The sequence below is a fragment of the Cavia porcellus genome, unplaced genomic scaffold (genome assembly GCF_034190915.1).
Source record: "Cavia porcellus strain 051 isolate PalLab524CR breed Dunkin Hartley unplaced genomic scaffold, mCavPor4.1 scaffold_6, whole genome shotgun sequence".
Lineage (NCBI taxonomy): Eukaryota > Metazoa > Chordata > Mammalia > Rodentia > Caviidae > Cavia > Cavia porcellus.
The window spans coordinates 21,267,171-21,293,869 of NW_026947489.1; the positions used below are offsets into that span (position 1 = coordinate 21,267,171).

The 26,699-nt window shown below is 49.7% G+C and overlaps 2 protein-coding genes across 5 annotated transcripts in view; one reads left to right on the forward strand and one right to left on the reverse strand.

Moving 5' to 3' along the window:
* Abhd2 (abhydrolase domain containing 2, acylglycerol lipase) overlaps window positions 1–10,510 on the forward strand; it is a 103,242-nt gene extending 92,732 nt beyond the window's left edge. Inside the window, exons 9-11 of the mRNA XM_003475250.5 lie at window positions 1,576–1,645; window positions 3,038–3,122; window positions 4,774–10,510. Coding sequence (XP_003475298.1) covers window positions 1,576–1,645; window positions 3,038–3,122; window positions 4,774–4,970 — 352 coding nt within the window. The 3' untranslated portion in view covers window positions 4,971–10,510. The remainder of the gene's footprint in view (window positions 1–1,575; window positions 1,646–3,037; window positions 3,123–4,773) is intronic.
* Window positions 8,641–26,285, reverse strand: Rlbp1 (retinaldehyde binding protein 1). Of its 4 annotated transcripts, none has more exons than XM_063250031.1 (9): window positions 26,083–26,283; window positions 24,833–24,850; window positions 23,955–24,043; window positions 23,706–23,834; window positions 21,952–22,156; window positions 20,526–20,704; window positions 18,596–18,754; window positions 17,051–17,161; window positions 8,641–16,816 (listed from the first exon to the last, which is right to left on the reverse strand). In XM_063250031.1, exons 3-9 carry the CDS (start codon window positions 23,964–23,966, stop codon window positions 16,658–16,660), a joined length of 954 nt encoding a protein of 317 aa, XP_063106101.1. In that variant the 5' UTR covers window positions 23,967–24,043; window positions 24,833–24,850; window positions 26,083–26,283; the 3' UTR covers window positions 8,641–16,657. The 4 variants fall into 4 exon arrangements, with proteins under 4 accessions (XP_063106101.1, XP_003475297.1, XP_063106100.1 ...); XM_003475249.5 differs by having other exon boundaries at window positions 24,786–24,850; XM_063250030.1 differs by having other exon boundaries at window positions 24,724–24,850.
* Between the last annotated feature and the right edge of the window lie 414 nt (window positions 26,286–26,699).

Below are 26,699 nucleotides of genomic sequence, written 5' to 3' on the forward strand. Positions count from 1 at the left end.
TTGTAGTAACCTCACACCCAATAACCTTGCCTGTTAACAGTTTCTCAGGAAAAATAAAACTGGGAAATTAGGGGGCTAGGAATTTAACTCAGTGGCATAAATGCCTGTCTGGCAAGCACAAGGTCATGAGTTCAATCCCCAGTACCAAAAAAAAAAAAAAAAGAACCGGAAAATTGCTGATGTATTGAGAAGAAAAGAGTGAATCATACCCACCACCCACACTTTAGATGGGTTGTATAAATTATTAATGGACGTGAAAAATCTAATAACAGTTATAATGGGAGACCTCAATACCCCACTGTCACAAATAGATAAATTAGACAAACCAACAATGAAATATTAGAACTGAATCAAACTTTTGAACAAATGAACTTAGTAGATATCTAGAGTATGTCTAATTTTTAAAAAGTCACTTAAATTTCCCAATTCACCTGATTTTGTTAAGCCCAAGGAGAGTGCACTCAGCTTCCCATAGAGTCCTTCCTCTTTAATGGAGTTCACTTGTAGCAGCTTTGTGCTAAAACCTGTTCTGGCAGCCCCCTCACCCTGGAGAATGGGGACACTTTCCCAAGACTGCAAGGGGGTCGGCTTCACAGGACAGAGGTCACAGAAGGGATTTCTGCATGCAGCCTGCTTCCTATCAAAGGGCACCTAAGAGTCTGGCCTCAGCTTTGCAGGTCATTCCCAGGCGAGCTGTGTATGGAGACAGAGGTGTAAGAAATGCACCCCTTCAGGGGAGGTGGCATGTGTTGGGACCTGGTGTCAAAACAGAGAAGATCCACCACTCTGGGCCAAGCCCCTCCCCGGTGCCAGGAAGAAAGGAGGCTTTCAGAGATGCTCCAGCTGGGTTGCCTCCGGCTACCTGGCACTGGAGCTCCAGGTTGAGCCTCACCTGCACCAGAGCACAGCACAGAGCAAGGCTGTGGGGCTTACAAGCAGGTGCGTAGGAGCCATGAGAGAATGCCATGGGGCCTTGGTTACCACCCGTGGGTGCACAGAGCAGAAACTGTGAGCCCTGTCCCATCTCTGTGTCCCAGCACATATTTCATTCCAGTTCACGGTGGCCCAGTGAGTGTCTCCAACAAGAATAATTTTTGTCTGAATTTCAGTTTCTTTATGGTCATATGTAGTGTTCACTGGTTCAAATGATGCAACATCACAGGTCATTACAAAGAACACACTGAGTGACTGTCGGGGCCAGTCATTGTGCCAATAAGCACCTCTGGATCATAAATCTCAGAGCACCTCCCCGGGTAGTCCCATCTCTAGGCCCAGTGTTCCTCTAGAGGGACAGCTGAGGTGAGGATGAATTAAGCCACTTAGCTAAGGTCACGAAGCCAGTAAGAGGCAGAGCTAGGATTTGAACCCAGGTGCCAAAGCCAGTGCTCTTGGCACCAAATACTGCCACCTCCTTAGAGCCTGTGTCAGTACAGAACCTGGGCCAGCAGAACGATCAGCTCGGCATTCAGACCCAGCCTGGCTGCTGGCATGCCTGTACCTGGTGCAGTGAGTTCAGTTGCGATCTTACAACTAACGCTGTTCTGTTCCTTCTCTCCTGCACCCCGTGTGTTCCAGGAAGTTCCATGGCTATAACTCCCTGCAGGAGTACTATGAGGAAGAGAGCTGCATGAGGTACCTGCACAGGGTGAGTGGCAGTACTGGCTCAGAACTCGTGTAGCTTCACCCACATCCAGCAAAAACCTAGTTCTCCGGAGTCCCTCGGTGGGAGCTGCACCAGTCTAGCTGGCTTTGGACTTTTTAATGAACCAGGTCTGTGACCACTATACACTCCCCGCAGAGCTGCCCGGGAGGCCAGGCCACTTCCTGGGCTATATGAAAGCTCTTAACATTGCTGCAACTCTCAGTGCTTTCTTAGGCCTCCTTTAACAGTGTAATCCCTCCCTGTTTCTGCCATGGCTCATGGGAGAGCCATCTCAGTCTCCCGCCATCCTGGACTGTTGTGTAGTTCATAGTGCCTAGAACTGAACTCCAGATTCCGGCCAGGACCTGGTGAGCATGGAGTAAATGAGGTGCTCTGTGTCACAGAGATGAGGAGCGTGTGTGTGGGCTCATTTGCATCCATGCAGTTTTTAGCAGCTATAGTAATAAACGGTGTGTATTATTTGTGGTGAACCAAACTCTATATACTTTTTTACCTGAACCATCACCAAGCTGGTCTCTGCTTCTGTCTCTGCACAACTCTTCCTGTTATGCACACACAGACATTCCCATTTATCCCGGCCACTGTCCACCTGTCAGGTTGGCCCACCATTCCCCCAGCTCAAGCAAATCTGTGACTGTAGTCCTGCCTCTGGCTTAGCAGTCAGCTCTTCTCATCAGCATCAGATCCAGGCTTTGGGCAGTTTAACCACTGACAGTGCTGAGCTGCACAGGGCTAACATCAGAGCCGCAAGAGAGCAGAGCCGTTTCCTGCCCCAGGGTGACTGTTCAGCACCAGCTGAGTCCCGCTTCCACACAAGTGCCAAAGGAGACTGCGGGCTATGTTGCTAAAACAGCCATGAGTGCCACCCTGCCCAGAGTCCCCCAGCATCCCCCACCTTGCCCAGGTCCCCCAGCATCCCCAACGCTTCTCCTGGATCCAGGCTTCAGATTCTTCAAGGAAGTCTCTGTCTGGAGTGGGGTTCACTTTATTTTTCCTCCCCCTGCTATTAATGGAACGGATATGTACATACCTCTTGGTGAAGTCTTTCACCTGAAAGGCTAATATGGAAAGCTGTGACAAGGATCTGAAATATTTTGACAGTGAATACGTATGAGCACTTCCCTCTCTGTCAGAGCACATGGGTCCCCTGCGGCTCCTGGACACCCCTGTTGCCCAGCAGGGATCTCAGAGGCACTTACAACCCATCCACTGCCTCTGAAGACCAGGTGCCCATCACCCACCATTTAGCAAGCCGAGCGGTTACCCACCTTCCCTTTGCTTTAGAGACACATCTGGTAGTGAGTGAGCCCGGAGTCAGTCGCCGGAAAGGAAAGGGAGTCCGTCACTAATGTCTGCTTTATTTTCTCACTGCAGATTTATGTACCCCTCATGTTGGTGAATGCAGCTGATGACCCCTTGGTGCATGAAAGTCTTCTAACCATTCCGAAATCTCTTTCAGGTAAGTGTTGTCTCCTCCTGCTCTCCAATCACTCAACAAATTGCGCTAGTAATTGTCACCGTCTGTCACCTTCCCTGAGCTGGCGTCTCTGGAGACCAGCCTCTTGTGGGAGGAACAGCTTGTGGCAGTATTCTTACTCTGCCTTATCTGATGTCCTGGGGCTGTGAAGGCGCTGGGCAGAGCCTTCTGAGGTTCTGTCCTCCTACAGAGACAGGACCATCCCTGATGTCCATCACCAAGAGGGCTTTTTATGGGGTTCTGCAGAATTACTGAATCAGGATTATAGTTCCATTAAGTGGGAGGGTTTGACTTAAAGAGATATTTAAATTAAAAATTTGACCTGCAAAACAAAACACAAACAGTTTTGCTACCTCCGATGACAGCTTTTCCATCTGCTTTGAGGATAAAAATATAAGCAGCAGCTCCTTCTGTACTGGGTAAGGATCTAAGAGGAAAGGGAGGGGTAAGGTTTGTAGGAGGACATTTTGGGGCATCCAGAGTTACTTTGCATGGCCATCTCAGATCCCCAGAGCTTCATGTCCCTGCACACTCCACAGTCCTCTGTGATTGCTTTCTTGTAAATACTGTAGCATCCCCAGCAGGAGGTTAGCCTCGTTCTCCCGTGACCCTGAGCTAGGCAGGGGTGATGCAGCCAACAGAGGGCCCACAGCCTGCTCGGGACTAAGGCTGTGTGTGTGAGAGGCATGTCACATGGTCGGACCTGTCTCCATGCCCTCTCCAGCCACAGGCTACATGTGCAGTAGGGAAAGAAAGTGTGCACCAACGCTCATCACCCTCTGAACCCCGAAGTACTGTTCACAGTGCTAATACTGTCACATGAGTTTCTAATTTTTTTGGTACTGGGAAGTGAACTCATGACCTTGTGCTTGCCAGACTGGCACTGTGCCGCTGAGCTGTATCCCCAGCCCTCATATGAGTTTCTAAAACAGAAGCCAAAAAGGGGCCCCTGTAGCTAGTCTCTGGGAAGACAGATCCTTCCTATCCACCCTGGCCATCCCCTGTGCACGTCAGTGGTGGCTTGTCCCAGCCCGTGTGGGGCCAGCGTAACCAGTGACTCATAAAGCAAGCTCCAGGTTAACTCTGAGGATGGCCAGCTAGTGGGCGATGGTGAGAGACCTCATGTCCTTTGACACAGCTTCCAGCTTTAAGTTAACCCTAGTCTTAAGTGCCTGGAATGAAAAACCATTGGTGCCGCTGAACTCTCCTTGTTCTCTAGTAAATAACACTGCATGCTGTGAACTCCCCTGAGCCTGCACACCCTCAGGTTACTTGATCAGAACCGAATTTTAACAAGGTACCCCAGGGGATCCAGATGCACGAAGTTGGGGAGGATAAGGGGTCACCTGGGAGCTGCAGCAGTCCCGATGCCTGGGCTCCCCTCCTCAGCTCCTCCCCATCCTTCTCCCGAGAGGCTCGCTCGCTCACAGTCTGAGTGCACTTAGAGGTGCAAGGACTCCTGAAGCAGGAGCCCAGTCCACACCAACAAAGGCTGTTCCCGTGGCGGTGAACAAAGCAGCGGAGGCAGAGGTTGAGTGACTTTCCGCTGTGAGTAAAGTGGCCGAGCAGCTCCCCTCGCCCCCCTTACCTCATCCTCAGCACGGAGTAGTAACCCGCTGCCTTTGCCCTGCAGAGAAACGGGAGAATGTCATGTTCGTGCTGCCCCTGCACGGGGGCCACCTGGGCTTCTTTGAAGGCTCTGTGCTGTTCCCCGAGCCCCTGACGTGGATGGATAAGCTGGTGGTGGAGTACGCCAATGCCATTTGCCATTGGGAACGAAACAAGTCGCAGTGCTCTGACACAGAGCAGGTGGAGGCCGAGCTGGAGTGAGGCCTCGGGACTCTGGCGCTCTCCAGCAGCCCTCCCCTGGGCCCCGCGTTCCCTCGATGGCTGCTTCAGGTCTCCCATCTCCCTCAGTGACCTGGATCTGACCTCACACCCTCAGCGGGGGCGTCCATCATGCACACCTGTCTCCAGTAGGCGCTCTCCCCTGGGAGCTCCAGGCTATTTTTGTGCTTAGTTACTGGTTTCCTCCATTGCATTGTTAGCCATGGTGACAAGCAACAGGGTTCTCACCCTTGTCGGGTTTCAGCGTTTGACTGCTTTTAAGCCAAGTACATCTAGTTTCCTTATGTAAAGTGTGTCTGAACAGCAATTTTGCTTTGCCAATCAAAAGGCTCTTCCTGAGAACAGCGAAAGACGTGTGTTACTTCGTGCTGGCTGGCTGTACCCTTCTGAAGGGTTCCCTTTCCTAGGCCAGTGCTGAAGACACAGCTGAGCTTGGGAATCCTAGGGCCTGGGGCTTCCAGGCTGAAACAAACGTGGCCTCTTAAATGGCCAAGGAATTCCCCTGAGTCCCAAGCCAAGTTTTCTCCCTCCCTCCCTCCCTCCCAAGCAATTTCCCCACACCTGGCTGCTGCTGAGATTTGCATGGGGCACTTGTTAAAAGTTCAGCCTCCCAGGCCCCTCCCCTTGCACAAGGTCTGGGAAGGGGTCTGGGGATTTTAATTTTTGACAAATGCCCCAGGGGATTCTCATCATCAGGCAAACTTGGGAAACACCTTTCTGGGCACCTTTCGGTCAGACCATCTTGGTGGCTTGTTTTACTGTAACTTGTAGTCATTGGTGTCACTTCACCCCCAGGGGCCTTCAGTACAGCAAGGCATGTTGTGTAACTGCTCTGTGCGATCACAATGCAATGTCCCTGTCCCCACAAAGGTCCTGAGTAGGAGTGGGAATTTGGGCCGAGCCCTGGCTCTCCTTCTCACTGGGTATATGACTCTGTAGGAGTCCCTTTGGACTTGAGTCTCTTCACCTATGACATGGGGGCCTTGGACCAGGTCCATTGACGACATGACCACCGATGCTGAAGTTCAATGACAAACTCAGTTTACTGAGATTTGAGAGAACATCCCTCCTGGGACTGTGCAGATATCATCATTTGCCTTTTTTGTTCCCTGTCCCTCATTTCATATAAAGAGATTTTAGGGATCTTTTTAAGCACTTAATTGTAATTTTAGTTTTTAACCCTGGTCCCTGTAACTCTGGTTTTTGATACCATGCAATTCAAAAGTTGGATCTGAGTTTGAAGAAAGATATTTCCAACCAAAGGTGTTACTTGAAACTAGATTTTGAAGGGAATAGTCTCCAATTGTTATCTGTTGGATGGATCTTTCTGAAATGTCTTCTCAAGTGACAATGTCACTGTAGGTTTCAAGTACTCTTCTCCAATCCTGTGGTACTTGAATATCTAAGAACCCTGCACTTCGAAAAATCATCAGTTGCTCTCTGGAAGCAAACAGAGCGATGAGTGAAGTCAGCTGGCAACTTTACAAAGCTATTTTCTCACTTTCATCTCCTCTCACCGCAGGACAGACTAGAAAATAATTTTTGGGTCCCTGGGCAGGGGGCATTTGAGCACCTAAATGCCAGCCCGCGGGGCTGTACTGGACAGAGTTTGGGTACCGGCCCAAGTGACTGTGACAGTAATGTCTGTAACCTGAAGAAACTATTTCCTGACAATCACCAGATCACCCTAATAACATCAGAAACAGCCATTCTCTCAAAAGACTGAGATTTCTGTGGTTTCAACTTTGCTTTGGTATAATTTCTCACAGCATCAAATTATAGAATCTGGCTTTCCCCCCAAAACTGTTGTTTCTTCCGTGCATTTTCGTTTCATGTTCTTTTTGCACAAATTGGCACTTTATCCTTTGCCCCTCAATTTGGAAGCTAGTCTTTCTCCTCTGTTACTTAGCTCCTACCACCCAATCACAACTACAGTCTGGAAGATTCCTAGCCATGGTTCCTGCACTGGCCTTCATCTCTAGAAGGGATTTTCACTTTTTGTGAAAATAGGTAAACCAAGCAATAACTTGAAACAGTTGAGTCACCGTCCCCAGAAATGAGGGGCTCCTTTTGTTTGCCCGAGACCGCATAGACAAGAGTGGTGGCCCAGTGCCAATCACCTCAGGAGAAAAGACAGTGGTCTCACACACAGAGGGACTGGAGGTATCCTCGGAGCTTGGGGCACAGATTTGCTATCAGAATTCGGGGGCTGATAGAGGGCCGGAGCAGCTGAAGACTCTAGTGTGCAACCTGAATGGCGCTTACATTCCATTTTGGTTCACATGACATCAGCTGAAGCCCTTCATTCAGGCTGCAGGCTCTCAGGCAGGAAATGAGCACGGGACCGTGGCTGTCTCACAGGAGAATCCTTGTTTGTGCCTGAATGAGCACAGAGGGACTGAACATGAAGATGCAAAGTCGCTCAGTCAACAAGGGACTGGCCCTTTCTATGTAGGTCATCTTTCCCCTTCCTCTGGGCTTCTGCACTCTTCTCCCCAAAGCCATTCACTGCTCCTGAGAATGCAAATATTCTCCTTGCTGGGAAGGTCTTATTTAGGCTAAAACAAGACTGAGTCTTTGAAGAGTGTTGAAATCTCCTATTTTAAAATCGTATTTGGCAGCAATAACTTGTCAAAAACTGAGGGGCAGAAGCACCCACTTTTTCCTTGCCCCCCAAACAATTGGAAGACACTGATCCTAGTCATTCTCTGACTTGAACAGCATCCAGCCTCTTTGATGTATTCATACGAGAAGGGAGTTTAACGGAGTAGAAGACGACCTCTTTCCTGCAGCAAGTTGTACCAATGATTCCAGAGCAGAGCGAGGAGAGAAAGTTGTATTTTGTTGTCATATTCCTTAATCTCTCTGTAGGGAATCTTAGGCTCTACCACAAGGGGATCTACCTTCCAAGGGGAGCATTCCCGACATGGTGTTATATAGAACCAGGGCCCGAGAGACCCAGCCTCTTAACCACTGTCCCAAACTAACCTTGGACAAGTGGGCAAGTCACTTCATCTCTCCACCTGCCACTCCTCTCAGGCCATCTCTAAGGCCATGTCACCTGCCAGGTCATTGTTGAACTTTTGCTCACAGGTGGCGGGGGTTGGTCACTGCCCACAGCTTACCACAAAGGGCCTGGGAGAAAAGAAGTTTGTTCATTCAGCTTTTCCCTGTTAGGACAGTGGATACTGTCCAAAGCCCTGTGTCTTTGACTGCCATCTCTTCCAGATCTCCACTGTTACCACAGTCTCCTTGTGATTCCGAAGGCGGTCTTGTGACTGGCAGCTGCCGGCCACTAGAGTGAGGACAGTGTGTCCATCCTTCAGTGGGACAAGGCAGAGCATGGCGAATTTCCAGAGCAGAAATTCTTCCTTCTCAGGCTTTCATTCTAAAGCACAGTCTTCACTGAGCTGAACTGTCTGGGCTGCTGAGCTGGTGTGACCATCTGAATGAGAGTGTTGTTTGTAACTGGGTGCCTTGAGAGGTGTTTCGCCAGCTCCAAGGAAACAATGCATGTCTTCTTATTTGTGTTTGCCAGGCAAGTAGATGCCTGAGATGCAAAAGGCTTTTCTTTTTTTCTTTCCTTTTTGTGTTTTTCAGCACTGGGGACTGGACCCACAGCCTTCCTCCACAATGAGTTATCTCTCCAGCCCCCTTTTTTATTTCTTAAGACAGGGTCTTGCCCAGAGAGGACTCAGACTCATGATCCTCCTGCCTCAGCTGTGGCCTTGACCTAACTGAGAGCTAGAATAAAGATCCCTGAAACAGCCCATCGAGCTGAAGGAACTCTTAGACCTTTGTCCTTTAGGCAGAACAGAGTTGTCCGAGCATTCCCCGCAGCCTCATCACAATACCATCTGGAACTGTCTTCTCTGCCCACGAAGCCTTAACTTACCTCTAGAAGATCCCTGGGAATCAGCAATACTGTGGGGCAGGAATTCACATTCTTCTGCGGTGGGAGTGGGACGCACAGGCACAGCCAAACCAGAGCGTTTCCTGCAGGAGCCTGAAGGCTCCTTAGGAAATTACGCCCTGGCCTCCCAGCCCTCCACAGTGCGAGCACCCGCACAGGCAGGTGGCCTCATCTCTAGCCCCCCTCTGTCTTTCTGGCCTCTTTCCTATCAGAGCCACCTGGATGACCTGGATGCCTGCCTGCAATATCTTGAGACCAGGCAATGGAGGGCGAGGCTTCCTTCCACCTCTGTGATCTAAGCCGAAAGAGGTGCCCCTTTTTCATAAATTAGCTTGCTTTTGCCAAACTGTGTTTGGAGCTGAGAAAAGGGGCCTCACTGGCGGAGGGAACCAGAAGACCAGCCAAAGCAAAGGCCACCTGCTCTCCCTGTGTCACTGCTGCTACTGCCTCTGGTGCCACGGCCCACATGCTCCCGGATTGGCTCTTGGCAGCAGGCCACAGAGGACACTCAGACTCCTAGGGAACAGACAGCTGCGCCTTCAGAAGAGCCAGTCTGGCTCTTTCCCCCAGCATATATGTGAGTAGAGCTTTTGTGTACAGCATCTCTAATGAATAAACTGACGGTGATTTCAGACTGGAGGACTAAGTTTCACATTCTGCATTTCATAAAGTTGTCAGCTTTTGACTGGGCTCCTGTCAAACCTATAACCTACCTTCTCCCTCTCTAGCCAAGAAATCCATTATTGCCATAATTTGGGGGCAGTTCACGTATAGCACTTACAGAAATACCTTCCCTTAGTCACGATGGGCTTTCTCCTCCCAGACCCACAGTCCCCTAGAGTAATCGCTGCCCACCTTGGCCTCGGGGCCAACCACTTCTCTCCCAGGCTGTTCTCCTGAGTGGCCAAAGCTCCTGGTACAGAGTCAGGTTCTCTTTGTTTGTATTGGGCCTCTGGTTTTCCTAAAGCACAAGTCCATGTAGAAGCCTGTCCCCTCTCTACACCAGTCCCAGGTGATCCGGGTCTCTCCCACTGCCTCAGGAAGACCTTCACTGTACCTGAGCTTCTGACATCTGCCATTGCAGCTGCCTTAGTGATGCCAGGGGCGGGGCGGGGGGCGTGCCAGGCCCATCTTTCTTTTTCCCTGTGAGACTCCTTTCGGCCACGTTCTTCTCCTGGCAGATCTGCTTCCAGATTGATTTTTGAGAACCATCACTTTTACATTCCTGATTCTGGTTCGTTTGTTTTTGTTCTTTTCGAATTTCCCAAAACTTAAAACGCTACCCTGAAAATACTATATTTTTGAGTTTTTTTCGTATCACCTTTGCGCTGCTGGATCTTTGGGGGGAAATACAGACTCCTTCAGCGCCAAGGTGTTTAAGATTTGCAACTAGCAATGCAATTTTTTCTAAATATGAGGATATTACCTTTATTAAGAAATTATACTAAACAATGATGTCCTTGATCATTTTCTGTTCTCATATTGCTTTTGATTCTACTTTGATTCTGTGTGGTGGTGAACAAAGATCATTACAAACGAAAACTGTAATTTTGTTATCTTTGATTCAATGGAATTTCTTTACTTAAAAAAATAAAGACTAAAAATGTGCTATTAGGTGTGCTCATTTTGTCTAGCGGGGATTTTCTACTGAAAAGGGATTCCCCCATATCTCCATCGAAGGATGAATATAATGGAAATCCACAAAACACCAATTTTCCTTTACAACTGATGCTAATGCTGCCTTGCAAACAGATATCATAGACATGGCCGGCCCACCGTGTCCTCACAAGGCTGCCCACTGCAAGTCCAGAAAGTCCAGAGCTGAGATAGGAGAGGTGTCCACGTTAGCCCCTCCCTACAGCAAACCACGTGGACACATTCAAGGCTCATGGAAACAACGCTTATTAGGAATAACCGTACTTTCCCAGTAATGTTCTCTGAAGACTAGGTGGAAGTTGGGTTGGGTTGGGTTGGGGTAGTGTTTTCTTCTCCTTTGAATCTCTCTGAACCTGATTGAAAGGGTTCAGGGGCTCAGCCAAGACAGCTGCACCCCCATCCTCTCTGCACACTCAGAGCCGCCTCCTTCTTGGACCATGCAAAACCTTTGACAAGTGGGACAGGCTCTCTGGTAAGCAAGCTCACACACACACAATCACACAAAGCAGCCAGACTGCTTTGACCCAAGAAAACCAATTTGCAAAGAATTTCACCTGGAAAAGATTTCAGGTCCAGGGTGTTAGGTAGGTCGGTACCAGGATGTCCCAGAGTGTCATCCGTGACACCTCTGCTAATCAGTCTTTCAAATTTGTCTTTGGTGACACTGCCTAGCTGCCCCGGTAAAGCCAATACATTTCTTGTTGTGCCTTTCATTAGCTGATTGCTTTCCCATGGCGAGGCCCAAACACCCCACCAGATGGCCTCTGTGTGACAGCCTACCCTCCTGTCTCTGTTGAGTGTCCTTAGAAAAAATTACAGGAAGGCATGGTCCCTTCTTCTGAGCAGTTGACATTTATAGGCATTGCTGAATTGCTGAACTTCCTCCCAAAGGGAACAAAGTAACACATCCCCCCATTGTGGCTACAAGGCAGGGAGCAAACAGGACTTAAAATGGATTAAGTCACTTGCTCAGGGCCAGTGAACTACAAAAAATGTGAAGAGAGATTTGAACCCAGGCACTCTGCTTCCAAATGTGAGGTGTGTACCTAAGGAAGACAGCGAGCCAATAGCACAATGAAGTAGCTATCTGGTAGGAAACAAGCAGGCAAACTCCCTGTCCAGAGGCCCTGCTCCCCTTTTCAAAAATGAATAGTTAGGGGCTGGGGATTTAGCTCAGCGGCATAAGCATGTGCCTTGCAAGCAGGCAGTCGTGAGTTCGATCCCTGGTACCAATAAAAATGAAAAAGACAAAAAAAAAAAATGAATAGTTATAGGGCTGGGGATTTAGCCCAGTGGCGTGCCTGCCTGGCAAGCTCAAGATCGTGAGTTCAATCCCCATACCAAAAAAAAAAGTTAATGACATTCTTTTGGGAGTCTATGAAAATAAACTTTCCTTTGTGCAGGGTTCTACATCTGCGCAGTGGCTCCTCCACTGTCCCTAATTAGGCCCTCTGTGTGTGTGTGTGTGTGTGTGTGTGTGTGTGTGTGTGTGTGACCAACCTCGCCGTCCTTTCCTAGGCTGGACTGTTTTCTGTGAAGCAGTCGGCTGTGTCTTTCCTACAACAAACTTGTATTTTGCTTTAGCCTTGGAATGTGCCCACCTCTGATTTCTATGTTACGTGCATCCCAGAATTTACGCTAGCCTTTTTGATGCTACGGTCGGAATTACCCCAGCATCTCTACTGGACACTGGTTGATCTCCTCGTAAAGTTATTTCCTCCTCTATCTGAGGATGGTTGGGGAAAGTGACCTGGTATAAATTCACGTTCTCATTTCACAGCTCCTCTTCTCCTCTCCCACTTCCCCCCCTCACCCTCAGAAATAAACATGGGAGATCAAACATCAGCAGAAAGGATTCAGAGCAAGAGCTGCGGGGTTGGAGTCCTCACTACTGCCTCGTCCTTTGACCCTAAGAAGATTTCATTGTCAGATTTGGGACTTGTTACCTGGGATAAAGATGGGAATCATTATTAAGAATGCCTGCATCAAGATGCTGAGAGCTCAAATACATTTTCAGTGTTACTTCCCTTTGTGGCTTTCACTTTGAGCCCCACTCATAGATCATTTGTTAGAATGGGATGAAACGTAGAGTGTCCCTGTGGCAAAGCCTCAGTGCACCTAGCTGATGGGCCCACAGGAAAAGCAGAGATACACTGGGATATACGGAGTTTCCAAAAGCTTTCCTGGGCTGGGAATACTGACAAGCTGTGTGTGTACCACCGAACCTTCCTTCCCAATACGTTCAGGCTGAGAGACCAAGGTGTAGTCATTGCATCCATAGGGCTACTTCCGGACACAGCCCCAGAGAGGGCCTTGCTCTTAGACGGAGATACTTAGCTTCTGGCTACCGCTTCCCACTGGGCTTTCATAATCCAGCTGGAGGAGCCAGGCTCTGGCAGCCTGCTTCTCTCTGCTCAAGTTCAGAGTTTGCTCTTAAATCCTTAGACACTGACACTTGCCAGACTTGGTCCTTCCACAGCCTCTGGGTCTCTGCATGTCGGCACACAGAGAGGGCACACGCGGTGCACATTTGAGCCACAGGGGACACCTGGCTAGGCTGCCTGCCAGACCCAGTACAGTAGAACCTCTGCGGCCAGAGCCCAGTCCAAAGGCATTTTAAAGCTCTTAGAGGATTCCAGTGGCAGGAAGGCTGCAAACCACTGGGTCTGGAGCTTTGATGGGCAATCCCCTGGGAGTCTTCTTAAAACTACAGGTTCTAAAAAAAAAAAACTACAGGTTCTGATTCAGCAGGGCTGAAGCTGAGCCTGACATTCTACACTGCTAGCAAACTCCAGAACAGGACAGATGCTGCCCTCAGGGAGCACCCTTCAAATGGTGAGGTTCCAGGGATCCTGTTAACTGTCCTCAACACCAGAGTGACACCACCCATACAGTAGGACCAGAAATGATCTCTTAGCGGATGCCCCAACCTCGTTCCCTGGCTGGCTTAATTTAAGACAAAGACATATCTTTTCTAGGAGGTTTCCCAGCCACCAGGCAGCACAAGGCTCCTCCAGTGATGCTGGTGAACCCTAGGCTGACACAGTGGCCAATCCCAACGAGAGGCTATTGAGGCCGCCGGGGGTTGGTACTCTGCACAGATCCCTGCCCCCAGCTGATGAATGGCCTTCCAGAATCTGCTGACTCCCTTATCCGAGGGGCCACATGAGGACAGTAGACACAGCCCTGTGACCTACCAGCTTTCACTCTGCACAGTCACTGCTTGCAGCAGAGTCCCTGCCTTATCCCAGACATCTCCAGAAGGAAGGAAGCATCAGTGATTGTCACAAAGTTCATGGTTTGTTCCCCCTTCCGTGGCTGTGGCTTTCAAACACATTTCATTGTTCCCATCTTCTGTCTCATAAGTACAGGGTGGCGAGGAGGGACACGTGGAATCACCCACATAAGCAGCTGAGATTTTGTGAGTCTAACCATGTCAGGTGGTTTTGCTCTTGGTTTTTGTGTCTGTGGTATGGGAATTGAACCCAAGGCCTTTGCATTGAACTATACTCCCAGCCCTTTTTTATATTTCTTTAATTTTTGAGACAGGGTTTTTACTAAAGCACTAAATTGTCCAGGCTGGGCTCAAATTTGCTATCCTCCTGCCTCAGCCTCCCAAGAACTGGAATTGCAGATGTGGGTCACTAGGCCCAACTGTATGTCAGCTTTTAACATTCAGCATCTCCGCAGGTGCGCTCCTAGTGGCTTTCCTAGGCCAGTCTTTTTTTTTCCTTTTTTTTCTTTTTTTTTTTTTTTTTTTTTTGCCTACTTGCAAGGCAGGTGCTTATGCCGCAGAGCTAAATCCCCAGCCACCCCTAGGCCAGTCTTGCAGAGGGTCCCCTTCCTTTCCACCCTGCTTGTCTCCAGGGGAGCAATGCCAAACAAGGCCAGCAGGGGGCAGTGTGCTCCCACAATCCCAACAGGCTCGCCAGGTCCCAACCCTATGACTCCTTTCTCAAAGCTGCTGGATTTAATAGTCAGAAAAGGGTCTCAGAGCTAAAGCCCTGGCTCTGCTGATTTTTAAAGGCAACCTCCCCTTGGGACTTGAATGTCCCAAGAACCGTCAGGGACCAGTATCTCCCTGCACTTTTCTCCCCATCCTGAACTCACTGACAAATTGAGAGCCTCCACAAGTCAAAAGGCTGCATCCCAGAGGGCAGGTAGGGGCTCAGGGAGAGATGCTAGGATCCACCACTGGATTCCTTAGATTTGTGGTGTGACTCTTGGAAAACAGAAGTGTATTTTGAGAGGGGAAAAAAAAAAAAAGCTCATTCTTTAGCTCAGCCCCTCTCCCACCCCGACTCTCCCAGCCACCTCTACAGGGGTCCCCAGCACCCTCCACCTTTTCAGATGCTATCTCCATTGGACCCCACTGCCCACAGGACACAGCTGCCCATGTGCTCATACCTGAAATACCGTTTGAGCTCCAGAAACTCCTCAGGGAGCTCTTGGGGATCTCCACCCAGAGCAGTCTCAATCTCTTTCTTTTTAGGTTTTCACATCAAGGGCCCATGTAAGCTTTGATTTGCTAAAGGGCAGCCATGACATTTTTCTTTTGTACTGGGAATCGAACTCAGGACCTGTGCTTACCAGACAGGTGCTGTGCTGCTGAGCTAAATCCCCAGTCCCACCCTTGACTTTTTAAAGGTGGTGGAGAGGAATCTGGGGAGAAGTATTCACTGATCAGTGTCCCACCCTCTGCTCACAGTAATGATAGTTTGCTGTGATTTTCCTCCAGCTCGGAAGTCCTGAGTGAATACCATAGATACTCAGGGGTTGTTGACTGAATGTGATAAAGAAAGGAGCTTCTTGGGTAACTAAGCACAAAATGCAAACCTTAGGGATGAAAGAAAAGGTGGAAGAAATCAATGCATGCATAATAAGAGATCTGCTGTGGATAAGAGAGTCTTGGAGGTGTAAAGGCAGATGAGACCTGATCAGTCCTACAGTTCAGAAAACATTTGGAAGGTCTTTCCACAAAATGTATGTCACCAAGGAGACAACCTTGAAAGCAAGAGCAGACATCTTGGGTTGGTTCCGGGATGCCTCAGTGGCCAGGTAACCTCACCTGCCACCACTAGCCAGCCGACAGGAAGGAGTGTCTGCTTGCAGCTGGCAGTAAGAATAGCAGCCTGGAAGAAGCATCTGCCAGTGCCCGGGAGCCCCGGCCCAGAAAGCCAGCGCTTCCCCTAGAGGAGCACCAAGCTCAGCAAGCAGAGGCTTCTGCTGGGGGCAGGCACCTACAAAAATGAGTGCACACTCCAAAGTCACCAAGCACTTGAAGAAAGCCAGCTCCATAGCAGGAAAGCATCTGTAATTATCAAAGCATGCAGAATGGCACCCCACTGTCCTACAAACTGTGTGCTCGTATTTGAGCTTCTCAGTGTAACGTACTGAAGACATGAGCTTCTGCTGTGTGACTTGAGGGCTGAGAGCCCAGAGAAGACGCTACCTGTACATTTCTAGCCACACCAAAGCCAGGGCTCTGGAGGAGAGAGACCTTTTGGTGTAGAGGATCAATCCTCCCAGACAGACAGTGGGGAGACATGACTGCCACCTCCTAACACTGACTGCACACATCAGACAGAACCTGCCTGAGAGGGTCATCCTAAGAGGAAGTTGCTCCAACCCAGAAATTCTGTGCAGGGAAACCCCTCGCCCACTAAGGGCCACCAATATCACTAGGTCTGCCAAATCATCTTGAGCCTGAGTTCCCCCACTTTGATCCTCTATTTATTATTGGGGGCAGTAACCCCACTTCCTTGCCTGTTTTTACAGACCCTAAGTAGTGAAGCTCTGTGACAAAAGAAATTATGGAGAAGACTAACAGGAGCCTTTGAAATTCAACTTCACACAGTCACCGTCCCAGAGCTTCTGAAGCAGATGGGGATATGCCCGCCCCCAATCCTGCAAAGTTCAAGGGACTCCCCCTACTTTACCCCTCTCCCCTATCTTGGAATGAAGGTGACCTCTGAACTCACCTAAGCTTTGGGAGGGGAGGGAAACTACGGTCACCTCAGGCAACCCTTTGCCAGTCTGGGCCTGGGGCAGCTGAGGAGCAGCCAGAGATGCTAACTACAGATCGGATGGAGGAGGCGCCTCACAAGGCTGTGTTCTCAGCTTGGGCCCGAGGCCCAAAGAGCTGCTCGGCAGCCACCTTGCCATCATACGGGGGCAGGGTGCCCCCAAAGTCAGCAGGCAGAATGTCCTTGTCAATCTCCTGGAAGAAGCCAGAGAGGTCGTCTCCATGGACAAACACCTGCAAGGAAGCAAGGCAGACAGCTGGGCAGGCGGGCCCCGAGGAGGAGGGCAGAGCAGAAGGCAAGGCCTTTCTCTACCGTCCTCCAGGTCTGTACTGCCAGAGACCCACCAGCTCTGAACCAGAGCACAGGGTCTGGCGGGGGGATGCTCCGGGCCCCTGTCCCACTGCACCCCGCCCGTCTGGTCCCCAGAGCTCTATTCCTGTTAGGGCCCACACTCCACACAGACTCACTCTCTGGAGCAGCTTGCTCTTCAGGAAGGGCTTGACCATGTTGTAGGTGGTGGTGAAATACCACGGCTGGTGGATGAAGTGGACAGCTTTGAACCGGGCTGGGAAGGAATCCTGCAGTGACAGAGAAGCAGAACCACATGGCCCCAGTGGACTCAGAGGCTCTCTTCACCCCCACACCTTACCCATGGCATGGGGATCGACTTGCCCAGCACTGTGTATTGCCCCCAAACCAGCCAGTGGGTGGCTCCATCCTTAGGCTAAACACTGGGGTCCCTCACTTCAGGGGAAGAAGCCCCAGAAGCATGGAACTCAGCCCTCTGCCATGGATGCAGAATACCCCTAAGTTGAGTGAAGAAATGGTAGCTTTGCTTGGATTTTGGTGCCTGAGCTTTTTCAAACCCACCTGCCTGAAGAGTGCACTGCAAATTCTTCCCCCCACCTACCCCAATACTGGGGATTAAACCCAGGGCCCTTGCCCTTAGTTATATCCCTAGCCCTTTTTTATTTTTATTTTTAGAGACAGGATCTTGATAAGTCTTTAATTCCCCAAAATGAGATTAAGCCTGTGATTCTCCTGCCTCAGCCTCCTTGAGTACTGGGATTACAGGTGTGTGTTACTCTTAGAGACCACAGGGCCATGACTGTCGTGCCTCATCTTCCTTCAGCAGCCCCCACACACCTGTCCTTTCCTCAGTCACACAGAGTGGCTCTAAGGCAGCTCTAAGCAAGGGCTGTTGACGCATCCGTGTGCGCAGCAGTGAGTCTTTGGCAGGGTGGTAACAACCCTTCCTCAGGGTAAATTTATAAGCAAAAAGAGGCAGTGTGATTCACAGGGACCGAGGGCCAGCGATTCCGGTCAGAAGATATAGATTCAAGTCCAGCCTCTGCCATTTCATCCCTGGGCAACCTTGAGAAGTCACTTCCCTTGCTAAGCCTCAACTTCCAGGTTTGTAAAATAAAGCAGGGAAGCAGGGAGAGGATGCTCAGGAGGAGTCATTGAAATAATGACTGAGTACTTGGCAAACTTTCAATCAGCACACAAATGTTCACGGTTCAGATTGCCACTGTTTGGGGGCACTGGGAGTTGAACCCAGGGCCTTCATACTGAGTTACATCTCCAGCTCTTTTTTTGTCTTTTTTTTTTTTTTTTTTTTTTTTTTTTGACATGGGGTGTCGCTATGCCAGTTCAGGCTAGCCTTGAGCTCACTCTGTAGCCCAGGCTGATCTCGAACTCACAACGATTCTCCTGCCTCAGCCTCCCAAGTGCTGGGATTACAGGTGTGAACCACCACGCCCTCCAGCTCTTTTTTATATTTTATTTGGAGACAAGATCTCACTAATTCACCCAGGCTGGGCTTGAACCTGTGAGTCTCCTACCTCAGCCTCCTAAGGTGCTGGAGTTCTAGGCCTGCACACACATGCTCAGCTGTTATTGCTCTTTATGGCACTAGGTAGTCGACTCCTTAGGATGCTGCCAGCACCAAGACACTGGCAAGCAATGCCCAGTCTCACCACGTGTGGGTGGCCGGGACGCTAAGCCCTCACCTGCAGCATGTCCACCATCTTCCGAAGATCCGAAGCCCGGAGGCTGGCAGCCTGCTGCATGGTAAAGCCCTTAAAGTTCTCAATGATGCAGAAGCCATTAATCTGCGTTTCCTCGTTTTCCAGGAGCTTCTCCAGGATGAAGCAATATGCCTGCAAGATCTGGGCCACACAGCAAACAGGGTGTGAGATCCACCCCACAAAGATAATTAAGCCTGGAGCCCCAGGGGACAGCTAAGTGGCACATTCCTTACTGGAGGAACTTGTGTAAGGCCTCATCTAGGGCAGCTTCCCTCTGCAAGTGTACACCCAGAAATAACCTTGAAAGTCACATCTGTGGCTGGGCACCAGAGTGTTTCTCTGAGACTCAGAACAGTAGAACTCCAGAAATGTTCTAAATGTCTAACAAATAAGGGACAGGTGCAATGACAGTGTGCTTAGAACATGGAATTTAGGGACCAATAAAGTACCTAACATGTACTAATAAGGTGACAATATCTGGGAGCAGAATTATGGATGATTTTAAATTTGTGATTCTTATATATCCTAAAATGAGTAGATATCATCTGTAAGATGAAGATATTTTTTAAAAAATTCCCCTTAAGGAAGTTTCAGTCCAAAACTAGTATCTTATTCTATGGGAAAACATCAGAGGCATCCCCAGTAAGATCTGGAAGGACATAAGGTGTTCATTGTCTCCACCACCACTGGACCCTATGGCATCAATTTGGGTGGGGGGCGTGTGGCTGAGACAGGGTCTCGCTGTGTAATGCAGACTGGCCTTAAACTCACTAATGTAGCCCAGGCTCTCTTGAATTCATAGCAATCCTCCTGTTTCAGCCTCCCAAGTCCTGGGATTACAGATGTGCATCACCATGCATGCAGTAATTGATTTTTTTTTTAATCAGGGCCATAAGATGAAGAAAATGTATCACCTTTATTTACAGGTAATAGTAAGCATTCTTAAAAAAATTCAACAGGGGGGCTGGGGATTTAGCTCAGCGGCATAAGCGCCTGCCTTGCAAGCAGGCAGTCGTGAGTTCGATCCCCGGTACCGATAAAAAAGAAAAACACCAAAAAAAAAAAAAAAAAAAAAAAAAAAAATTCAACAGAATCCATTGTAAAACAAACACATGAAAAATAATTCAGTAAAATAGAATACAAATTAACACAAAAAATAACAATCTTTTTATATACAAGCAACTACTAATTAGAAGAGAAAGCCCCATGTATAGCAGCAAGAACAAAATAAATACTGAAGACCAATTTAAAGACAAATGTGCACAATATTCAGAAGGAAAACTTGAAAACTCCTGAAAATTCGAAAGTACAGTTTTATTCAAAATTTGAATAAAATGGATGGCACCTGTTTGTAGATGGGTCAACTAACCATAAATGTGGCATTTTTAAAGATAATAATTCTCCCCAAGTTTGTCATTTACATGTAGTATTATCCCAGTAAAAATGCACCTGATGTTTCTCTTAGAGCTGAACAAACTAATTTTAAAGTTCACAGATGAAAACTAATATTCAAAAATAGCTAGGAAGGCCAGGTGTAGTATTACACAACTGTAATCCTAGCACTCAGGAGGCTGAGGGAAGGAGGTTTGCCACAAGGTTGAGGCCAGCATGGTGAGACCCAGGTAGGTTTCTTTTATTTGGTGGTGGGGGGTCTTTTTGAGACGGGGTTTCTCTATGCAGTTCAGGCTGGCCTTGAGCTCACTGTGTAGCCCAGGCTGGTCTCGAACTCCCAAGGATCCTCTCGCCTCAGCCTCCTGAATGCTGGGATTACAGGTGTGAGCCACCATGCCCGGCTCAGACAACATTTTTTAAAACTGGTTTTTAGTGTTTCCTCTAAGAACCATTTGGTAGGCTCCACGGCACGTGCCAGTGCCACAGTTCTCTTACTTTTTCTCTCCCCCGCCCCACTGACCTCATCGAAGGTGATTTCGTCAGACTGCCAGTCCTCAATCTTGAAGAGCATGACCACTCGGCCGTACTTGTCGCGGCTGGACAGCACGCCCGGGTAGCCGGCCTCGATGGTGCAGCGCACGGCCTCGGGGGACAAGCTGTTGAAAAGCTCGGGGTACTGCAGCCGGAAGTGCACGTAGCCTGCAGGAGGCAGAGCCGAGGAGCTTTAGCGAGCCAGCCAGGGGAGGCTGGTGGCCCCTGGTGGGGTTGGATGGGGGGACGCGGTGGGGCCAGAACCTGCACTCCTGCATACCATCCTGTGTGTGCTGGAGCACGACACTCGGCCCGTCTGGGCCCCCAAGGTTCCTCTCCACAAAAAAAAAGAGATGGCAAGATGGGTGTGGTGACACACACCTGACATTCCAGCAGTTTGAGCCCTGCCTGGGCAATTTGCAGTTTAGCAAGACCTTATCTCAAAATGAAAAGCCCCAAAAGAGCCAGAGATGTAGCTCAGTACAAACACACTGGGCTTTCAATCTCCAGGACTAAGAAAAAATTTATTTATTTATTTATTTATTTATTTATTTGTCTTTTTCGTTTTTTATCGGTACCGGGGATCGAACTCAACGACTGCCTGCTTGCAAGGCAGGCACTTATGCTGCTGAGCTAAATCCCCAGCCCCTAGCTAAATCCCCAGCCCCAAGAAAAAAATTTAAATAGAATGATTTTCCTTTGCACTGGGCGCTCCCTGATCATTTCACCTCAAACTTCAACTTCTCTCTCCTGTTTTCTTTTCTTTTTTTAAAGACAAGGTCTATGTAGCTCAGGCTGGCCTGGAACCCACAGCGATCCTCCTGTCTCAGCCACCCGAACGTTAGAATCACAGGCATGTGCCACCATATCTGGTCCTTTTCTTTGTCTCTTACCACTACATTTTACATTCTCTTATTTTAAATTTATCTGGATTTTGTGTGTGTTTGTGATTTTTTGAGACAGGGTCTCACTATGCAGTTTGGCCTTGCCTTGAGGTCACTTTGTAGCCTAAACTGGTCTGAAACATGTAATGATCCTCCTGCCTCAGCCTCCTAAATGCTGGGGTAACAGGTGTGAGCCACCGCGCCTGGCTTTATTTATCTGAATTATCTCTACTCTTAGACTGGGTCTGAGAATGGGGGAACTGCTACCATGGAGCCCAAGACTGAGAAAAGACGTTCTTCTGGGAATCCAGTGCTGAAAGACTCCTTCCTTCCTTCCTTCCTTCCTTTCTTCCTTCATTTGCTGTCAGAGCTAAACAGGAACTTAAAGGCAATCTGGTCCCCCACACACGCACACCCACTTTGTGGGGAAGGGTAGGGAGGCCCAGAGTGGCAGGAAGCCGATCTTCTTAGAACCAGGCTCAGGGTGGACCCCTGCTCTGCCTTCCTCCCACCTTCCAGAACCAGCCTTACCTTTGAGCAGCTCATAGGCACGGCCCACATCGAACTTGCGTGCCCGGATGAAGCGCAGGAAGAAGGCGCTGTCTCTTCCCTGCACCCTCTCGGCCACTGCCAGGGCCAGCTCCTCCCCGGAGGCTGCGTGTGTCTGCACCAGCTCCTGCAGCTCCCGCACCACCTCTTCCCGAGTCTCCTCCCTCTCGTTCAGCTCATCCTTGGCCTGGAACAAGGTGGCATGGGATGGAGTTGCAAGCGGTGCCGGGGAGAAGCAGCAGGTAGGAGACATGAGCAGACAATATAGTGTCAGTTTCAATAAAAATGCATTATTGTAAAAGACAATCATCATGATTGCCCCCTCGACACTCCTCCTTGCTTCAAACACACTTATCCCATCATTCTTGCCACTTTCTGAAGCAGTTCTGCAACGTCTTCTTTCTTGAGTGTCTTTAGTTGTACATGGCTGCCTTAACATCCTGAATCAATTCAAAACATTTACCTTTCATGGTCATTTTGACTTTGGGGGAGACCAGAAGTCACGTGACGGCAGCTCAGGTGAGTAAGGTAGATGAGGACACACTGTAATGTTTTTCCAAGCCTGCCTGTTCTTTGGGGGCTCTGGGCAGAGGCATTCACTACAGCTGTCACCACCCCCTAGAGGAGATGGGCTCCTTCCAGAGTTGGCTCACTGAGAGGACACAGGTGCTGCTGCTGGGTCTCTTGTTCTCCAGCCCGCAGGGGTGGCATCTGATTTAGCTGCGCCCAGATTGTCGTGTTGGAGAAAATGAGGTAAAGCTGTGTCCTGCATCTGTCTACAGGGGACCTATTGCCAACAACCCGTTTCTAACTGTAACTGTCCACACCCCTATATCCTTAAAGCAACCTGGTGAATCTTTCAATGCGTTTCCTACAACTTATCATGATTGGCCTTCTCATCCCTGTCTCAGAGGGGCAGACTGAGGCTCCTAGTGGTAAAATATTCTTGCCCAAGTTTACCTGGATAGGGGATGGGGCTAGGACTCCACTCAAGCTCCTTCTTGTCCTTTAGCTGCCTCCCAGGCTTGATTCTGAGCTTTTCCCAAACAAGCATCCACAGCAAAGTGTAGCATCCTCCGACAGAACCTCAGCCCCCTCCCTTGGCTGGGTCCAGAACTCTCAGGCCCTAACGGAGCTCTCCGGCGGACAGGAGGGTAAAGAGAAAAGCGGGGCACAAAGGTGGGGGCCCTAATAGCACTTCCCTTGAGATGCCCGGAGATGTAAGCCAAGAGCCCAGGCCCAGCTCAGCCTCCCCTCAGCCTCCCCAGCTAAGACAGCCCTGCCGGCCTTCTCAGAGCGCAGTCCGATCACCTCTGAACTAGGCCAGAAACCAGCTTTCCTAGGAGCAGAGGGCAAGACCCAAAGAGGGAAGCCCCTTTTCTCAAGTCACACAGCAAGCTGGAAGCAGGTTTGGTTCTAGAACTTTGGGCCTCTTATCTGTCCCGTGGGGACAGAGTTGGGTCCTTATCCACCTGAGCTACTTCCAAATGACTGCTTCTCATAGGTGAGGCTAGGATGATCCCTAGTCCAGAGGCTTCAGGCTACAGTCTTGGGTTAGGCAGCACTGGGTACTGCTCAGCCCAAGTGCTTCCATAGCCCTGACCTCCAAGATGGCCCTAGAATAGGCCAGTCCAGCGGTCCAGGAGAAAGGTGCTGCTGGTACAGCCTTACCCACCCTCCTCCATCCCCGCGTTGCCTCCCTAGATGGCGCCCCCTCTGCACCCTGGCCACCTCACCTTCTGCAAGGTGTGGCGAGGCAGCTGGCTGCACCGGCCAAACACAGGCCCGTGGTCCTTGGTTGTGAGCTTCTCCAGCTGGGCCCGGAGTTCCTGCTCCTCTTCGGGGACCATTCGGAACGTGCCCACCTGAGCAGAGAGCCATCAGGGAGAAACAAGAGCAGCACTGAGTCCCATCAGCCTGAGCCAGCTGGCCAGTGGAGCTGCTGAGACCTGACTGGACAGAGAAGGGGGAGCTGGGGTACTCACCCCCTCTGACATGCTGCTTCTGAAGACACAGCCCTTGGAGAAGAAAGGATCTGCTACTTCCTTTGTGCTGGGTTCCAACTGGTCCGGGCCTAAGAGAGGGAGTCAGAGGTGTGATGGTAGAGAAGCCGGCCTGTGATTGCCTCAGAAGAGTGGGTCTCAACTATTCCCTGTGCTGGAATCCCCTGCAGGCGGGTGTTTGTTAGAATGTAGGTATAGGGGCTGGGGATTTAGCTCAGCGGCATAAGCACCTGCCTTGCAAGCAGGTGGTCTTGAGTTCGATCCCCAGTACTGATAAAAAGTTAAAAAAAAAAAAAAAAAAAGAAAGAAAGAAAGAAATGCAGTTATGTGGATCCTGGCACTCTGAAGGTCCCTGACAGCCCTAAGAATCTGTAAGTCAGAACAGCCAGAGTGACTCTGGAGGAGATGATCTTGGGTCACAACAGCTTGGAGAAGGGGTGCTGTGCAAATACCTCAGACCTCGCTGTACAGGCAAGTTCGTTCAGCCAGGAAAACACTAGAGCTGGGCTTCCTTCTCACTGTGTCTCCTTGCCCCAGCCTGAGGTTTCTCCCCAGTGTATTCTGTCTCTCTGATCCTCATTCTGAGTGTGTGACCAATGCTTCGGACCCTGCTAAGTACTTCCCAATTCAGTGTCTCTGAGCTAGGCCTGGCATTTTTGTTCCCATTTTACATAGGAGGAAACAAGCCCAGAAAACAAGTGACTGGTACCAGGCAACATAACCTAAAATACTCAGGAGTGTTGATTCAGACCTAGGCTGTGACTTCCTGCCTGCTCTAAGAGAAGCCAGCCGAGGGCAGAACACAAGCAGGACCTGGGTTCCAATTCTGTTTCTTCGGGTTGTAGGCAGTGTGATTTCACCTGTGTCTTGGTTGTTCCCTGTTGAGATGGAAAGGTTATGAAATGTAATTAAACCACATTCACACAAACAGTGCTCAGCCAGCAGAACAAATTCCACCTGTGACCCGTAGCCAGCCTTCATCTCACTGGGTTCTTTTAGAGACAGCTCTTCTGTCCCTAGCGCCTTTCTTCAAGGACCCTTCGCCATCTTTCTCCTTCTCTGGCCAGGTTCCAGTGGCAAATATTGGACTGGAACCTTCCATCTGTATAGCACTGAGTCCATTTTGACACCTAGAGCCAAGACCTCACCAGGTAAACTCTCTAAGAGAGCTGAAGTGACATGGAAGCCTTGCCAACAGTCAGGAAGACAGGGGTCTGAATCGGGCGCGGTCATCCATGTTTCCTGAGGCAAGCTATTTAACTTTTCTGGCCTCAGTTTCCTCATTTGCAAGCTGAGGATAACAACAGCATTAGCAGGAGGAGCTGTCATGAGGGCCAGGTCATCTCTGGAATGTGCCTTGCACAGAGCCATGCTCTGGATCCTGCTCTTCTCCCTCATGTTAGCATCACGCTGACTGTCAGCCTAACTGGTGTGGAGAGATCTGGAGGATCTTGGGGAATATCTGAGGCCTCCCACCTTCAACTCCCCCTACTCTGCAGTCCCAGCAAGGGCAGGAAAGTTCTGGGGGCTGGACTCACAGAGGAACTAGAGGAAAGTCATTGGAACTTGCAGACATAGACAGAGATAGACAGGCTGAAAGATGGCTGGCTACAACTCAGGTTTCTCTCAAAATAGGTAGGAGGAACTATCAGCTTCGAAAAACATTTATGAAGAGAATACAGTGACAACAATGCCTGGCCTGCTCTTTGTGTTCCTGTTCCTTGCCATCTAGGATTGCCAGATAAAACACAATAATTTATTATCAATATTTGAGACACACTTAGACTAAAAAAGGATTTAATGTTCATCTGAAATTTGCAGTTTTCTCAGTACTGAGGATTGAACCCAGAACCTTTGCACAGAGCTATATCCCCAGTCTTTTTTAAAAAACACATTTTGAGACAGGATCTCCCTAAGTGACCCAGGCTGGGCTCACACTGTCTCATGAAATTTGCATTTTACCAGGAATTCTGTCTTAGTATTTACTGCAGCCACCACCAAGTGGGTAGTGACCCCGGAGAATGGCACACGGGGGTTCAGGTGTACATCAACCTAGGATATGGGCTCCCTCTGCTCCCCAACTCCCCACTCTTGTCTGGAGTCTCCTTACCTGCCAGGTCAGCAGCTCCTCCCTGGGGCTACCTGGTACCTGCACGAATCTGGAGCTCTGGTGGTGCCCTCGGCCAGGGGCATGTCCAGTCAGGAGGTCGGGATTACTGTGTCACAAGGAACTTCTCATTGCCCAGTTTCCCATTAAGTCGGGCTCCTGGGAGGCCCAGAATGGGTGAGTGCAGTGCCAGGGGGGAGAGGAGAGAGGCCAGCCTGGCAAGAGACTGTCAAAGCCCTCCTTTGTGTGCTCCTGCTCAGCCATGTGGAAGCTGGAATCTAGGCCAGCTCCATCCCTCTTCCCTGCTCTCTTGCTCCTCAAGCTCCCCGGGGCTTCCACTCAGGGAGAAAGTTGCCAAGAGGCGAAGGAAAATTGTATGTGTCATCCCAGGTGCAGTGACAGCTCTGGCAAATCCAAAGACGTGCCCTTCCCCATGGTCACGATGCACGGGGCCAGTTGGGAAATGCAGCCTGTGCTAGGTGGTATGATGCAGGGTAAGGTCAACCTCAAGAAGCAGACTGCACACCGTGTATGTGTGTGTGTGTGTGTGTGTGTGTGTGTGTGCCCTGCGTCTTGCTGGAAATCCACTGCAAGACCTCACGCATGCTCAGCAGTTGCTC

Bases quoted from the DNA above. Each gene is read 5' to 3' on its own strand.
- Rlbp1 (XM_005006288.4), bottom strand. The intron at 20,705-21,951 runs GTAAGGCTGGTT...TGCCTCCTGCAG, and splicing joins TGCCTATGAGCTGCTCAAAG to GCTACGTGCACTTCCGGCTG. The intron at 16,817-17,050 runs GTGAGTCTGTGT...GCTTCCTTGCAG, and splicing joins AGAGCAAGCTGCTCCAGAGA to GTGTTTGTCCATGGAGACGA.